Source organism: Nelusetta ayraudi, unplaced genomic scaffold (assembly GCF_046127955.1).
Source record: "Nelusetta ayraudi isolate G7.1 ecotype Tasmania unplaced genomic scaffold, CSIRO-AGI_Nayr_v1 ptg000002l, whole genome shotgun sequence".
NCBI lineage: Eukaryota > Metazoa > Chordata > Actinopteri > Tetraodontiformes > Monacanthidae > Nelusetta > Nelusetta ayraudi.
In genome coordinates this window covers 3,487,232-3,503,227 of record NW_027466052.1, presented here as the reverse complement: position 1 = coordinate 3,503,227, position 15,996 = coordinate 3,487,232, and the positions used below count along the sequence as shown (strand labels likewise).

Here is a 15,996-nt window from a genome sequence, read left to right as displayed (position 1 = left end):
GCTCTCAGCTTCACATTTGTGCTCTGTGTTTTGGAGCAGTCGCCCGGTTCTCCGGTGAAGGTAGGTTCTCCAAGGGTCTCCTGTAGCGTAGAGACGTAGGCTCAGCCCCATGGTGGTAGTCTGTGATGATGCAGCAAGTGAAATACCGAGACCCTGCATCTGACTTGTCAGACCGACCCAATGAGTTTCAGATGCGGAGTGCTCTTTATGTTCATTGTATGTTCTGACCTACAGGTGGCGCTAAGCCAGGACGACCTGAAGATGCTGCTGAGGATCCTGATGGAGAATCTGGGAGAAGCTGGCGGGCCGCAGCCTGGAGCCTCCAGACAAGAAGTTGCAGTGCAGCTGCAAGCAGCCAGAGACCCATTGTCAGGTGTGAGGAACCTCTGGAGATTCCTCTGTGGAACCTCCAGGAGCACCTGAAGCTCCTGATCACTTTCCCTGATGTGCCTTTTGAGTTTTTGAATCCACTGTTGTACTTGGTGAATTCAGACAGTGGCGCCATGTCAGCTGCAGGCAGTGAAGAAGAAGACGACATAGCTCTTGAGACCCTCAAGTTTAACTTCAACATCGAGTCTTTGGGCCTGGTTTTGTACAACAACCAACCCACACAGGTGAGCTTCTCGCTGGTTTTCCCCCTCACGGAGGCACAATCTCATCTTCCGCTGACTGTCGTGACTTCTTCCGATCACTGGCTCCAGTTTGCTTTTCGCTCTAAATCTGCTGAGCCGCTGCAGGACCAGCTGCTCCACGTTCTACTACCACTCGGGGATCAGCTAAGTGTCCTTGTTCCTGCAGCCCCTGGAGCAGCAGCACCAGGAAGAGCTCAGGCTGGGAGAGTTTGCTCTCCGTTTCCTGAAGACCTCCGGGAAGCTGTGGGCCAGCGGCCGACTGGAGGTGAGCGCCGTCCTGAGAGCCTGCACGCTGGACGACCTGAGGACGGGCATGGAAAGGGTGACGTCCCGGTAAGCAGGCTGTGGTCCTCGCCGTTTTGTCCGCTCCTGCGCAAGCTCCGCCCTGACCTGCGACTTGGTTGCAGGATGGTGGGACGCCAAGACGAGGGCAGCGAGGAGGCGATGGTCGACGTGACGTATCGGCAGAGCGCCAGGGAGCGCAAGCTGGTGGCCATCCTGCAGAAGTTCTACCTGTGCGCCAGCACGGAGTTCCTCATGGCCGTCACCGACTTCTTCCTGCAGGCTCTGGCGGCGGCGCCACTGCCAAAGGAGCGACTGACGCAGAGACAGAGTGCAGAGCCTCAGGCCGACGGCAAGCTGGGTGAGTGATGGAGGCGGAGCCATGAAGGTACTGCAGGGTTCTGCTGGAACGCTGACTCTGAACCGCAAACATCAGGTTTGATTAGATTGAATTAGATTAGATCGACTTTATAGACTTTATTTGCCTAGCTGATCTTAACCGTGGTTCCCTTATCTGCACTTGTTTTTTATCTTTTGTTCTTAATCTTTTTTCACTATTCATGGTATGAGTGAGCAGAAGTATGAATGTTGATGTATGAATGGATTTGTATATGCGCTTTTAACCATGAACAAAGTTCCTAAAAGAAAAATAAAGTTTATTAAAATTAAAGTACAGTATCCTCTGCATGCATAAATTAACATAAACAATCTTTAATGTGTACTTGACATACTAAGAAGTAAACATTGACTAATCTATATATACTATACAAAACCTGAATATAATACATAGTATATAATAATACTTCCTACTCTTATACTGTAAGTACTAAGAATATAAACAACAGTAGATAAATGTTGCACATGGGAATGGAAGATATATTGCTCTCAAAAAATAATTGCGCCTGAGATTGAATATATGATATGTATATTGCACATGAACAACAACAACATCAGGCTTTTGTGGAGTCTGGCCCAGATTGTGAACTGCAGGACTCAGGAATACATTTATGTGTTTGATTGATTTATTGACGATTGTTGATCAAGTGGTAGAAGGAAGAAGCTGCGCCGCTGATTCACGACACGTCACCTTCTGCCTCCAGCCTCCAGCAGCGTCCGGACCACCGTTCGCGCCGTGGTGGTGGACCCGCAGGTGGTGTTCGTGGCCAGTCTGATGAAGGCCGACGCCCCCGCCCTGGTGGCCTCGTTCCAGTGCGACGTGAGCCTGCAGAGCGAGGACGACGGCACCCAGAACATGAGGGCCAGCCTGAGGGAGCTGAAGGTCCTGGCCCGCCCTTTCATCCCCGACCAGCAGGAGGACTCCGTCACCACCGTGAGCGCACGTGCACACAAACATGTCCCCGTCCTCGTCACTGTGACGTCACTTCTCCCCCCCCCCCCCCCACCCCGACAGGTGTTGAGACCCTGCTCTGTCACCATGGAGACCAGGACCCACCCCCAGCAGCCGTTGAGCGGCTCCGTGACGATGGAGGAAATCATTGTCAAGGTGCGTTCGGCAAAGTCCACGAGCCGTCGATGTTGGACCGCATCGACGGCTCGGTGATGTTCGGAGCCGTTTGAAACCCAACGGGAGAAAGTGTGAGCTCACAGCAGACTTTTTTTTGTTGTTGTTGTTTGTTTTGTCCTGCAGATCTCTCCGTTCATCCTCAACACGGTGATGAACATCACGGCGGCCATGACCTCGCAGCGGCGGGACGAGCAGAGCCACGAGGTGGCGGCGGAGGCGGAGGACCTCTGGTCCGTCAGGAACATCTACAACTGCAACTTCTGGTTCGTGGGCGTGGACCAGGCCATGGAGGTGACGGAGAGCTTCAGGGAGGAGGACGGACGCAACCAGGGCGAGAACTTTGCAGCCCAGCTGAAGGTAGGGTGACACAGCCGTGCCGATGGAGCGACAGAGAGGGGCCACATGAAACGGCCACCAACCTTTTTGAACCTTTTTTTTTTCTTTTTCTTTTTTTTCCTAACCTTTTAACCTTTTTGAACCTCAGAGCTACTTCATTGGTGGACGTACATGAAGGGAAACCAGTTTGCTGCGCTCTTCTGAAATAACACATTTTCTCGGTTATTTACTATTATTAATGATCTATGTGAAGACACTGATCACCTTAAGAAGTGCTCAATAATTATCAACATTGACTTAACAAGGTTGGATAAAAGTGAAGTTTAGACGCAGCTCAACAGGCAGTGATATTTTTAGAACAGGCCTGCGGGCTACTCATGTGTTTCATGGGGGGCTACCGTGTTGTTGACCCCTGGCCACAAGTCTCCTGCTTATAAAGACCTGTTGCTACCCAGGTGGTCCAGGTGACCCTGGAGTCCGGTCTGGGCCACAGAACTGTACCGCTTCTGCTGGCAGAGTCCTCCTTCAGTGGCCAGGCCAAGAACTGGTCGTCGCTTCTCCACCTGAAAGCTGACATGACGCTGGAGGTGAGAACCGACCACCGAGCGGCCCGTGGAAATGCCGAAGCCGCGCCCACGTCAGGTGACCAGTCTCTCTGTCGCTAGGTGAACTACTTCAACGAGATCCACGCCGTGTGGGAGCCGCTGATCGAGCGGATCGACGGTGGGGCGCGCCGGTGGAACCTGGAGCTGGAGGTGAGTCTGTCGGCTCTGCCCAACATGTCCCGCGGCCGCCTCTCGCCGCTCATCCTCGTCACTCTCCTCTCCAGATGAAGAACAACCCGGTCCAGGACAAGAGCCCCGTTCACGGAGACGACTTTGTCATCCTGCCGGAGCCCCAGACGGCGGTCAACATCTGCTCCAAGGACATCTTGAACGTCACCGTGTCCCAAAGCAGCCTGAGCGTCTTCCACAACCTGGCCAAGGTGACGCCACGTCCGCCGAACCTGCGGCTGCCAGCAGCGAGACCTCGTCCGTCACCGTGTGTTCTTTCTTCCGCCTCCAGGCGTTCTCGGCGGGCACCAGCTCCGACTACGACTGCTCTCTGAAGGAGAAGGCCCCGTTCACCATCAGAAACTGCCTCGGCATCCCGCTCATCGTTCAGCACGGCGCCAACCTGAGGCCGAAGGCTTCAACTGCGCAGGGGAAGCTCCACGAGCTGCCTGTGGGCCACAGCCTGGACCTGGAGCACTCCACGGCGGAGCTGTCGACGCGGGGCAAGCTGTCAGCTCTGCAGCGGCAGGAGAGCTGCCTCTTCAACCTGTCCATCGGTCAGAGCGCTTCTGTGATGGGCCCTCGCCCCCGTCCTCAGTCTCGTCTTCATCATCGCCTTTGCCTTCACTCTCATCCTCTGTCTCGTCTGAATTGTCACCTTCACCTTCACTGCCGCTCCTCAGCCTCATGCTCGTCTTCATCATATTTCAACCTTATCTCATCCTGCTCTTCATCCACAACCTCACCTCATTCTCCTTCCGCTTGGCTGATCACGATCAATCAATCGATCCGTTTTTTTTTGTTTTTTTTATGATTCTTTAAACCGCTTGAAGACGACCAATTGGGGACCAGCTGATTTTCTCTCTGACCGTGCAAAGCATTTTGAGACCCCTCTGGCGATTTAGAGCTTTAACAATGAAAGTTGATTGATTGACTGATTGGCAGCCATTAAATCAATGCAGTAACCTGTCGGTGTTGGTTGCCGGTGTCTTCTGCAGTCCCCTCGGGATACAGCGAGATCTCCACGGTGGCGGTGGACAAACCGGGCCGGCGTCTCTACAACGTGCGCGGCCCGATGCTGCAGGAGTCGGTCTCCGTGCTGCTGCAGGTGGACGCCGCCGACGGCAACAAGATCGTCACCGTGCGCTCGCCGCTGCAGGTCTGTGGGCGCCCCCCGGTGGCCGTCTCCGGAGAATCTGACACATCTCTGACACAACTTCCCTGCGTTTCAGATACGGAACCACTTCTGCGTGCCGTTTGACATCATGAGGTACTGTCCCGCCTCCAAGACCCTGCAGGTAGTGGGGCGGGCCGAGCCCGAGGCGGAGCTCCACATCGCCTTAGAAACGTACAGGTGGGAATCAGCGGCACGGCTCGGGCGACGTGGGAAGTCGAGGGAAAACGAGGGTGCTGACGACGTCCGTTCCCCTCAGGTCGCAGCTGTTTGTGCGTCCGGCGGGATGTCTGGACGGCCAGTACGGTCAGTCCTCCAGCTGCGTGGCGTGGAAGGAGCAGGTGCACAGCACCTCCGAGGTGCGCTCGCTGCTGCAGTGCCCCGCCTCCCAGGGCGGCCTCCTGCCGCTGATGGTCAACACGCTGGCCGTCCCGGACAGTCTGCAGCACATTGCCAGCCACGGCGAGGAGGACTGGGACCCGGCCTACGTGATCCACCTCCACCCGGTGGCCACGCTGCGCAACTACCTGCCGTACACCGTCCGCTACATGATGGAGGTACTGCGCCTTCCCCAACAACTTCTTTTTCTTTATTGACAAAAGCAAATTTACAAATATAATTACCATTGAATAACCTAAATGACAATTACAAATATAAATATATGCATACATAAAAATGTATAAATATATAATAGTCATAATATATATAGATATATATAGATATATAGATATACATATATATATATATATAGACACATACATATATATATATATATATATATATATATATATACATATACATACATACATACATACATTTATATATACATATATATATGTATGTATATATACATATATATACACATAAAGTAAGTTAATAAAATAATATTTAAACTACCATTATTAGTGTTTTCTAATTTCTCTATGTAGTTTAAGAAAGGTTTCCATGTAGTATAACATTTTTGAGCACATCCTCTGGTCGAATTGAGAATCTTCTCCAAAATGGTGTAGAAGGTCGTTGACCCACATCTTAAAGGTAGTGGGAAGTTTCTCCTTCCACTTGAAGAGTATTAATCGCCCAGCTATGAGAGATGCAAATGCTACCATGTTCTTTCACGCCGAGAAGCTCTGAGCCCACAATTTTTGTGTTTCCTCCTCAGAGCTCGGCCGACTCGTACGACCTTCGGGAAGGAAGCGCGTCGGACCTCCTGAACGCCCGCGTCTCCGGCGAGATGGTGTCGCTGGTGCTGATGAGGTATCAGGGCCGCGACTGGCACGGGCACCTCCGGGTGAAGCAGGAGCTGCCCGAGTTCTTTCCCGTTTGTCTCACCTGCGACTCGGACGCGAACCTGACGGTGGACGTGAACGTCCACGTGCTGAAGACGGCCAGCTCCCTGACGTTGTCGCTCTTCAGCCCCTACTGGCTCATCAACAAGACCAGCCGGGTGCTGCAGTACCAAGCCGACGAGCTCAGCCTCAAGCACCCGGCGGACCTCAGGGACATCGTGCTCTTCTCCTTCAGGAAGAAAAACCTGTTCAGCAAGAGCAAGGTGAGACCTAACCCCCCTCCCCAGGTGTGCTGGTCAAGGGTTCAGGGCAGAAGAACAACAAAGCTCTGAGAGCTGGACTCCCTGCTGGAGTTCCCAGGCTGTGACCTGATGGTGTGCTTGTTCCTGCAGCTCCAGCTGAGGGTCTCCACCAGCTCCTGGTCGGACGCCTTCTCTCTGGACACGGTGGGAAGTTACGGCTGCGTCCGCTGTCCCGCCAACAACATGGACTTCCTGGTAAGACCCTGGTGATCCCATGTCACCGCCTGAAGATCATCTGCATCTTCTGAGTTGTGTGATGGGACCTCACCCCGTCCGGACTCTGTGTTTTAGCATGTGTCACGACAACAGGTGTGAAGCCATGTGTGTATATGTGGGTGTGTACGTGTGTGTCCAGGTGGGCGTGGCCATCCAGATGAGCAGCTTCAACCTGACCAGGATCGTCAGCCTGACGCCGTTCTACAACCTGCTCAACAAGTCCTCGCTGGAGCTGGAGGTGGGAGAGGTCATCAGCCAGACCTCCATCAGGTGGCACTACATCTCGTCCTCTGAGGTGAGAGCGCGCCCCGCTGGCTGAGGTGTGTACTGCAGGGGGTGTGTCCAGAAAAAAAACGGTAGCCAGCAGCGGAAAGAGGAGTTTGTAAGAACCGGAGTCTCACCTGCACAGGTGTGTCTGCCTGAGTAGCTTCAGGGAGGAGACGCCACTAAATACCACTTCCCTTTGGATATGAAAATTCAGAGAATATAGAATTTTTCTACACTGTGTGTGTGTGTGTGTGTGTGTGTGTGTGTGTGTGTGTGTGTGTGTGTGTGTTGCAGTGTCTCCCTCTGTGGCCAGAGAATCCCTCTGGGAAGCTGTGCGTCCGTGTGGTCGGGTCCGTCTCCGCCTCCAAGTGTTTCCTCTTTGACCGGCCGGACAGCGGCACCCTGCTAAGCCTGGACACGGTCGGTGGCTCCGGTCCAGGAAGTCTCTCTCACTGTAGGAACTCCGGCAGAGCAGAGCTTTCAACGTGTGTGTGTGTGTGTGTGTGTGTGTGTGTGGTTCCAGTTCGGTGGGATCATTGTGGATGTGAACATCAGCGACGTCTCCACAGTCGTCAGCTTCTCTGACTATTACGACGGAGCTGCTCCTGCTCTCCTTCTCAACCACACACCCTGGGCCACCATCAGCTACAAGCAGAGGTCAGAGGTCTCTCTCTCTCTCTCTCTCTCTCTCTCCCTCTCTTACACACACACACACACACACACACACACACGTAGCTGACCTGGCATCTTCTTATTGCTCAGTGGCTCGGAGGTGGACCACCTGCTGAAGCCCGGAGAAGCTCGGCGCTTCGTGTGGGACGACCCGGCCGGTGTCCGAACCCTCAGCTGGAGCTGCAGAGAACATTGTGGACAAGTGGGCCTCTGCAAGGTCTTGCACCTCGTCGTTGACTCTACTGCCACCCAGTGGCCACACAAATAAACAAATGCAGTTTCGGCCAAGCTTGAGGGCTTGGTTGAGGAGCTCCTGGTTCACTCTGGACCTTCTCTTCCAGGACGAGGTGGGCCAGTTCTCCTACGACAACTTCTCTCAGATCCACTGGATCTCCTTCCTGGACGGGCGGCAGCGCGTGCTGCTGTTCACCGAGGACGTCGGCGTGGTGACGAAGGCGCGGCAGGCGGAGGAGCTGGAGCAGTTCCAGCAGGAAGTGAAGGTGTCGCTGCAGAACCTCGGCCTGTCGCTGATCAACAACGCCAGCCGTCAGGAGATCGCCTACATCGGCGTCACCAGGTCGACCTCCCGTCAGGCACCTGATGCACCTCCATGGCCCTTTGTGTGTCTAACAGGAAGCGTGTGTGTGTGTGTCACAGTTCCGGGGTGGTTTGGGAGATGAAGCCAAAGAACCGGTGGAAGCCGTTCAACCAGAAGAACATCAACCTGTTGGAGAAAACCTACCAGAGCCAACTGAGCGGGAAGAGAGAGGGCGGCTGGGTCAAAGTGGATACCAACCTGGAGGTCAGAGGTCATCACACACACACACACGCCGAACACTTCAGCGGGACTGAGGGCGACTGTGTGATGTCACGGGCTGCAGGTGAACCTCAGCGGAGCCACCATGATGATGCGCCAGCCGCATTCCTGCCCGGTGAGGAGGAACTTCCTGTCCGGCATCCAGGTGGAGTTCAAACAGTCGGCGCACCAGCGCAGCCTGAGGGCCCAGGTGCACTGGCTGCAGGTGAGCACGCGGTCCGAGCGACCCGGCAAGCGCGCTGCCCTCGACCCGCCCGTGTGACTGTGGCGGGTGTCTGTGTGCAGGTGGACAACCAGCTGCCAGGTGCCATCTTCCCCATCGTCTTCCATCCCGTTCCTCCTCCTAAATCCATCGCTCTGGACTCAGGTGGACGTCCGCCGTCAAGCTCCTCCACACCCCTCATTAACTACCCACTCGCTCACCCTGTTAACCCCCCCACCCCTCAGCTTCCACTCCCAGCCAATCAGTCGAGCTTTTACTTCGAAAGCGCTGAATCACATCCGGTCAGAGGAAGAAAGAAAAAAAAAAAACACAGCCGATCCTCCAGAGCAGCGACAGGAAAAAAGTCTCCAGTGGGAAGAGACCTGGAGCAGACCCTCTCTGGGTCATCTGCTTTTGGAAGCAGAGATGGTCCTCTCCATATAGATCAGACAGGTCTGCCTTCATCCGAGTCCTGAGGCCCTGAACTGGAATCAGGTAAAGTCTCGACACCGAGACTCCCGAGGTCTTGCACGCCGCCTGCTGGTGAGACCACAAAATGCAGCGTTGAGTGAATAAATAGACGTCAGAGAGGAGTTTGGGTGGAGGCCTAGAAGGGAACAGAGTGAAGGTGACCGTAGCGCCTGATGAAATTGGTGTGATTCCCTTTAAGGGAAGCGCTCCCCCAGCCTTCTGCTGCATTCTGACGGTGTCTTTTCAGGAGACACCAGATGAATGCTCTGATTCCTTCCTTGTTTTAAGCATGTCGGACTCACTGTCGCCGTCTCTGCTCTCCTCAGAGCCGAAGCCGTTCATCGACGTGTCCGTCATCACCAGGTTCAACCAGCACAGCAGCGTCATCCAGTTCAAGTGAGTAACCGTGTGGACTGGAGAAGCTTTCCTGACTCAACAAGTACAGTAAGTGGTTCCCCGCTCACCGTCTGTCTGGGTCGACTCCAGGTACTTCATGGCCCTGGTCCAGGAGATGGCGCTGAAGATCGACCAGGGCTTCCTGGCTGCCGTCCTGGCCGTTGTCACGCCGTCAACCGAGTCCCAGGCCACCAGTGGCCAGGTAACGCCACAGTTCTCGCTGCTCTTCCGTGAACCCAGAAACATCCTCATTTTTTCTTATCATCATCATCATCATCATCATCATCATCATCATCATCATCATCATCATCATCATCTCCAGCTTTTCCATTTCTTCTTGAACACGTTGCATATTTCAGCCGCCCTCTGATGCAGTGTTTTTCAACCTTTTTTGAGCCGCAGCATATTTTACATTGAAAAAAAAACCTATGGCACAGCACCAACCAAAAATGTGATATACAGTAAAATGAATATTTTCATCCTAATAATGCCAATATAGTCTTAATTTATTTAGACAAACTCTGTTTAGACGGACATAACGCTGTCCATAAAGATGTCCTGGGAGAAATGAAGGGAGGAAAACTGGCTTACATTCTTTTTAAAGCACAGTCACTCGAAAATTTAATGTTATTATTTTTAGACCACTTGCATGAAACTGCATAATCCGTCACGACACACTTGACATTATCTCATTCTAAACTAGTGTGTGACAGCACAGTGGTTGAAAAACACTGATGGAACTGTACCATACTGTGTGTGTGTGTGTGTGTGTGTGTGTGTGTGTGTGTGTGTGTGTGTGTGTGTGTGTGTGTGTGTGTGTGTGTGTGTGTGTGTGTGTGTGTGTGTGTGTGTTTTAGTCTCAGCTCATCGATACGGACCTGCAGTTAGTGCAGGCTGACCTGATGGTGGCGTCGCTCTCGGACACGTCACAGCTCAGCTTCTTTGAAGATTGCCACATCTCTCCCATCAAGGTGAGGACAAACTTTGAAACGCCTGCCACCTCTCTCTCTCTCTCTCTCTCTCTCTTTTCCTCTCTCTCCCTCTCTCTCTCTCTCTCCCTCTCTCTCTCTCCCTTTCTCTCTCTCTCACACACACTCACACACTAACTGGAACCTGCGTGGTGTTCAGCTCCACCTCAGCCTGTCCCTGGGCTCCAGCGGCGGCGGCGACCCGGCTCAGGAGGCGGCGGCGCTCCAATCCTTCAACCTGCTGCTGAAGAGCATCGGGGCGACGCTGACCGACGTCGACGACATCATCTTCAAGTGAGACGCGTCCCGGCTGCGTGGGCGGGTGGGCGGAGGCACGGCCGTGATTTTGGTTGTGACCTTTCTCTGGTTCTTCTCCGCTCAGGCTGGCCTTCTTCCAGGTCAAGTACCAGTTCTACCGCCGGGACCAGCTGGCGTGGGCCGCGGCACGGCACTACACCGAGCAGGTAAACTGAGGCCATGTCTGGTTCGCGTGGGGGAGTGTGGGGGGCGGGGGGGCCTTGGGGGTTGAGTGTTGTAGCTCCCCCCCCTGGAGTGAGTTGGTAGCGCCACCTGCTGAGCTGCTGTGTGCTGCTGTGCAGTTCCTCAAGCAGATGTACGTTCTGGTTCTGGGTCTGGACGTCCTGGGGAACCCGTTCGGACTGATCCGGGGCCTGTCGGAGGGGGTCGAGGCCTTCTTCTATGAGCCCTTCCAGGTAAGTAACACACACACACACACACACACACACACACACACACACACACACACAGAAAGCACTCAAACTTTCTGCAGTTTCTTGACTGTAGCGATGGAAATCCAGATGCATTAGATGAAGGTCTAATGCACCTTCTTATTGCTCACTGATGACATCACCATGCGGTGACCTGCAGCCGCTTTCCGCACATTTCATGAATTTCCTGATTATCAGCTGATGACGAGATCGTCAGACATCGTGGACATTGTGCTGACGTTGCACAGGTCACATGACCACGGAGATGCCACGCAGTCCCGTTGGGGGGGGATAATGAACTTCCTGCTCTAAAACCGCGTTCAGACTGCAAGCCAAAATCCGATCTTTAGCCCATCCAGATTGAAACTGGATGGCTCTTTCGTAGTCTGAACGGAAACTTTGGACACTTGCTAAAAACAGTGTGGACCGTCAGCCGGATTTGAGCAGGAATCTGATTTGAATCAGATTTGCCTGCAGTCCGAACTCAGCCGTAGTCTCAAGCCTGCGGTTCTGTTTCTGTTCCCCCAGGGGGCAGTGCAGGGACCTGAGGAGTTCGCAGAGGGCTTGGTGATCGGAGTTCGCAGCCTGTTGGGTCACACAGTCGGTAATATGAAAACAAAAAACACACATTTCACGTCCGTTGATCCCTGGAAACAGGAAACTGGGACCATAACCAATCAGCCAGAACCTGTTCAGAAGTTTCCAGTCACCTCTTGCCTCCTGCCGGTGCACTGCAGGTGGCGCTGCGGGCATGGTGTCCAGGATCACCGGCTCGGTGGGCAAAGGCCTGGCCGCCATCACCATGGACAAAGAGTTCCAGCAGAAGCGCCGCGAGGAGATGAACCGGGCGCCCAAGGACTTTGGAGAGAGTCTGGCCAAGGGCGGGAAGGGACTGCTGAAGGTCGCGACCTTACTGGCCCCACCCCCTACTCCGTTCAGCCGTCCTCACTCACTCACGAGCTCTTCTTTTGTCTGCAGGGGGTCGTGGGCGGAGTCACGGGTATCGTCACCAAGCCTGTGGAGGGTGAGTAAGCTCCGCCCACATTGTCTTCTCATCTGTTTCCTGGGCGCGGAGACTTCCTGTCTGGGTGGACCTCTTCACTTCAGTCAGTTACACAAAGCGCACGCGCGCGCAAGTCGCCACAACAGCGTCCTCACCGCAACACTGTGTCGCGTCTCAGGGGCGAAGAAAGAGGGCGCCGCTGGCTTCTTCAAGGGCATCGGGAAAGGCCTGGTGGGCGTGGTCGCCCGTCCCACCGGCGGCATCGTGGACATGGCCAGCAGCACCTTCCAGGGCATCCAGAGGTGACTGGCCCACTGCCGGAACTTCCTGTCTGCCTCTGTGTGCTTCCTGTTGCCGTTCTTCTTCTTCTTCTCCTTCTTCCTCTCCTCCTTCCTCCTCTTCTTCTTCTTCGTCCCACTGATCCCTCGCTTTTTGTTTCCCGCGTGAGTCTTTCACCTCCGACGCGCCGAAGCGCCTTCATCAACACGTCAGCCGATCAGCTGATTGGTCTGTTGATGAAGGTTTCCCGAGCTTCAGCGTTTCCACCGTCTTGTTGTGGCCGTTTTGTCGCGGCAGCGGACGGACGGTAAGTCGCTGCATCGTGTCTGACCTGCGCTCGCATCGTCCATCACACCACCGCCGCTTCCAACCGCCACCCCCTCCCCCTCCCTGCCCCTCAGGGATTGGCTCTCTGAAGGTCACATGGTCTGAGCCAGTACTCATCAACACGCTGCTTCTTACTACCCAAGTCGTACCCCCGACCCCAAAACAAGAGAGAGAAAAAAAAGTGATGGGTCATGTGACGCATGCTTCTGCTCATTATAACCTGTTAAACGTTGTTATTCCATGCCGACACTGTAGGGGTCAGCAAAGGTGAGAAAACAGCAGGTGGCGTGCACTAGCCACAATGGACTGCACCATTATTGTTGTTATTATTATCATCATTATTATTATTATTATTATTATTATTATTGTTATTATTATTATTATTATTATTATGACTACTACTACTACTATTATTATTATTACCTGGATGTTATTTTATATTGTTGCACGGCACAGATTTGTCTTTCTACTACAGAATGTACCCTGACTGTCGCTGTTGTTGTTGACTGTGCGTGTGTGTGTCTGTGTGTCAGAGTGGCCGAATCCACAGAAGAAGTGACCAAGCTGCGTCCAGTGCGTCTGATCAGAGAGGACGGAATCGTCCGACCTTACGACCTGACGGAGTCGCAGGGGCACGACTTCTTCCAGGTGAGCAGGCGACAAAACCGCAACGCTGCGCTGCGCTGCGACACAGGAGGGCCGCCACAGTAGAACGTTGAGCCAGGGTTGTGTGTCGGTGTGTGTCTTTGACTCGACGACCTGGTTGGGTCGAGGGTAGTAGCAGTGGTAGGAAACGGCACCACCTGCTGCTCATCCCCTCGTACCAGTGCTGCCCTCTGCCCTGTCTGGCTGTCTTCCACATAGAGGCAACTAGTTCAGGCGTGGGCAAACTACGGCCCGTGGGCCATATGCAGCCCGTGAAGCTCTTAAGTCCGGCCTGCCAAACTTGAAGAAATTATATCAATAGTCAGTCCTACAATAGCTGCATTACATCCATTTTTTTTTTTTAAGAGTCATTTCAATAAAGAGCTAAATATGATGGGGCTTCAAATACACATATTTTGTCGTAACCCTTTTGTCAATTTTCAATAGACTTGTTTTCTACACATCACACAACATATTTCTCCCTCCAATGAGGTGGGTCACCAAAACACTCCATCCATCTGCTCCTGCTCCAGGCCCCCCTCTGTCAAATATTAGAACCCACTGTGGCCCCACCAGTCCAAAAGTTTGCCCACTCCTGCGCTAGCCGAAATGACAGCACAGCGCCACCTAGCGTCGGAGACGAACCTTAGCTGATCCTCGGATTATCTCCTCGCCATGTGACCTTGGCGAGGACCTTCATCCGGTAGTGAGGCAGTAATCCGAGGAGGTCCCACGACGCGCTGAACGTCTTCCTCTCTTCAACAGTCTCACTGTAACGACTGCTTCTCCCTCTTCTCCTCCTTCTCCTTCACCTCCTCCTCCTCCTTCTTCTCCCTCTCCCTGTGTTTCTCCACATGCAGCTTGACGAGGACTGACCTGGTTTGGCTGGAAACGCTTTTTCTCTTGATTCTTGAGTCTTAAATTGAACAGTTGTAAATAGTCGGTATGATTGACCAATAGCATCTTTATACTCTGATAATAAATAATCTGCTTTGATTTCTGCTGGTGAAACATTCCTGTGAAGCCAAACTGGCCGTTTGGTTTGAAAAACTGTGAGCTGTGCTTCCTGTTCCTGTCGTCTGACTGTCGCTGGGAATATCGTTGTCTGCGTCAGTGTCAGCATGACCTCTGACCTGTGTGTGTGTGTGTGCGTGAGTGATGCGCGTCCACCGAGTGTGTCGTCTCAACTTGAATAAACTGGAAACTCAGTTTCACCTTCAAACCTCACACGTTTGTTTTCTTCTCCACTTCTGAAACGTCGCAACACCGGGGGTGGGGGGGGGGGGCTTGGGTGTCCAACTTAGTTTGTTGTTTGTTGTTGAACTGAAGATTGAGTGTGTGTGTCTGTGTCTGTGTCTGTGTCTGTGTGTGTGTGTGTGTGCAGCGCTCCCAGATCAAACTGCTGGAGGGCGAAGTCTTTCGAGGTCACTGTCAGTATCATCGAAAAACCAACATCATCGTCACCAACAGGTAGAGGCGCCGCTTCCTGCTTCCTGCTTCCCGCCTCCTGCTCGCAAGCACGGCCGGTTTGTTCATGGTGGTGCGTGTGTGTGTTTGTGCGATGTCGTCGTTCAGGAGGGTTCTGTGTGTGAAGGAGATGGATTTTGTGGGTCACTTTAACAAAGAGTGGGAGTGTCGTCTGGAGAACCTGAGCCGCCCCCCAGCAGCCAGCGGCCCGGAGCTCAGGCTCTGCTACAAGGTACCGTCCAGTCAGCTCTGAACCACTGTAGACCAGTACTGATCTGTGTGGCTGGACCAGTTTGGACCACAGCTCCAGTCTGTGTTACCAGTGACGAGGCAGGGGGGAAAAGACACACCTCATGTAAAGTTTGAAATGAAAATTGTGTATTTGTGTGTTTTTGACTTATGACTTACTAATTATTATGTTGCAATGGGTCAGATGAGTCAGATGGCGCGCATGATGTTGCGTAATATTACTAGTGTGTGTGTGTGATTGCGTGAGTGACCTTTCTGAGAAAAGCAAACATCTGGCCAGATGCAACAGCACCCCCTGCTGCCTGTCGGCTTGCCAAAGCATCATCTGTTCTTGTGAAGCCCAGCGGCCTCCGGTGGCCGATGGAGGAACTGCAGCGCAGGATGGTAATTGAGGTAACTTGACGTCAAAGTAAACGCAAAGTAAACCCCCCCCCCTCTGCCATCAGGACCAGCAGAAGTTGAAGTTGAAGCGGGACGATCAGGAGTCGGTGAGGAACGTTCAGCTCAGAGATGCCAACGCTGCCCAGGTGTGTGTGTGTGTGTGTGTGTGTGTGTGTGTGTGTGTGTGTGGCTCCGCCCTCATTCGTCCCCTCCTGCTCTCCTCAGAGGCTGCAGCAGATGATACGCGAGGCCCAGGCGTCGCTGCAGCAGCACCGGATGGCCCGACAGAAGTCGCAGCGATTCCTGAGGCTCAACAACAACCAGTGAGGTCACTTCCTGCCAGGGCGTCCAACTTCCTGTGTCCTCTCGAGTTTGGCTTGAACTCACAGGCGCGATTTGATGCCACGTCGCCAGACCATGTGATGCGGGCCGGGGCTTCTCGTTTGAGCTGTATTGTCGTAGAGGTGGTGGTTTTTTTTTTGCACTACATAAGTTGCACTAAATGATTATTGTTTATTATATCTGTATGCTGCATTAACGTTACGCCAATCAACAAATCCAAATGCAAAGATGATTAAATATCTTTTCCACAACAAAA

The 15,996-nt window shown here is 53.2% G+C and overlaps 1 protein-coding gene across 14 annotated transcripts in view; it reads left to right on the top strand.

Moving 5' to 3' along the window:
* Positions 1-15,996, top strand: part of vps13c (vacuolar protein sorting 13 homolog C) — a 32,951-nt gene extending 16,955 nt beyond the window's left edge. For 11 of the 14 annotated variants that reach the window (XM_076017739.1, XM_076017757.1, XM_076017722.1 and 8 more), the window contains 39 exons: positions 235-373; positions 493-614; positions 799-965; positions 1,040-1,275; positions 2,015-2,244; positions 2,326-2,418; positions 2,563-2,796; positions 3,231-3,362; positions 3,441-3,530; positions 3,605-3,760; positions 3,841-4,105; positions 4,547-4,707; positions 4,781-4,902; positions 4,982-5,279; positions 5,882-6,271; positions 6,401-6,505; positions 6,666-6,821; positions 7,088-7,213; positions 7,317-7,450; positions 7,556-7,682; positions 7,807-8,042; positions 8,123-8,267; positions 8,347-8,487; positions 8,568-8,649; positions 9,282-9,351; positions 9,442-9,553; positions 10,209-10,322; positions 10,480-10,613; positions 10,702-10,783; positions 10,919-11,032; positions 11,576-11,651; positions 11,785-11,948; positions 12,026-12,071; positions 12,229-12,352; positions 13,190-13,304; positions 14,686-14,771; positions 14,877-15,000; positions 15,464-15,544; positions 15,624-15,996. In XM_076017739.1, coding sequence (XP_075873854.1) covers positions 235-373; positions 493-614; positions 799-965; positions 1,040-1,275; positions 2,015-2,244; positions 2,326-2,418; positions 2,563-2,796; positions 3,231-3,362; positions 3,441-3,530; positions 3,605-3,760; positions 3,841-4,105; positions 4,547-4,707; positions 4,781-4,902; positions 4,982-5,279; positions 5,882-6,271; positions 6,401-6,505; positions 6,666-6,821; positions 7,088-7,213; positions 7,317-7,450; positions 7,556-7,682; positions 7,807-8,042; positions 8,123-8,267; positions 8,347-8,487; positions 8,568-8,649; positions 9,282-9,351; positions 9,442-9,553; positions 10,209-10,322; positions 10,480-10,613; positions 10,702-10,783; positions 10,919-11,032; positions 11,576-11,651; positions 11,785-11,948; positions 12,026-12,071; positions 12,229-12,352; positions 13,190-13,304; positions 14,686-14,771; positions 14,877-15,000; positions 15,464-15,544; positions 15,624-15,725 — 5,631 coding nt within the window. In that variant the 3' untranslated portion in view covers positions 15,726-15,996. Of the gene's footprint in view, positions 1-234; positions 374-492; positions 615-798; positions 966-1,039; positions 1,276-2,014; positions 2,245-2,325; positions 2,419-2,562; positions 2,797-3,230; positions 3,363-3,440; positions 3,531-3,604; positions 3,761-3,840; positions 4,106-4,546; positions 4,708-4,780; positions 4,903-4,981; positions 5,280-5,881; positions 6,272-6,400; positions 6,506-6,665; positions 6,822-7,087; positions 7,214-7,316; positions 7,451-7,555; positions 7,683-7,806; positions 8,043-8,122; positions 8,268-8,346; positions 8,488-8,567; positions 8,650-9,281; positions 9,352-9,441; positions 9,554-10,208; positions 10,323-10,479; positions 10,614-10,701; positions 10,784-10,918; positions 11,033-11,575; positions 11,652-11,784; positions 11,949-12,025; positions 12,072-12,228; positions 12,353-13,189; positions 13,385-13,446; positions 13,575-14,161; positions 14,529-14,685; positions 14,772-14,876; positions 15,001-15,463; positions 15,545-15,623 lie in introns of those variants that run through there. The other 3 variants (XM_076017820.1, XM_076017798.1, XM_076017789.1) reach the window with 3 other exon arrangements.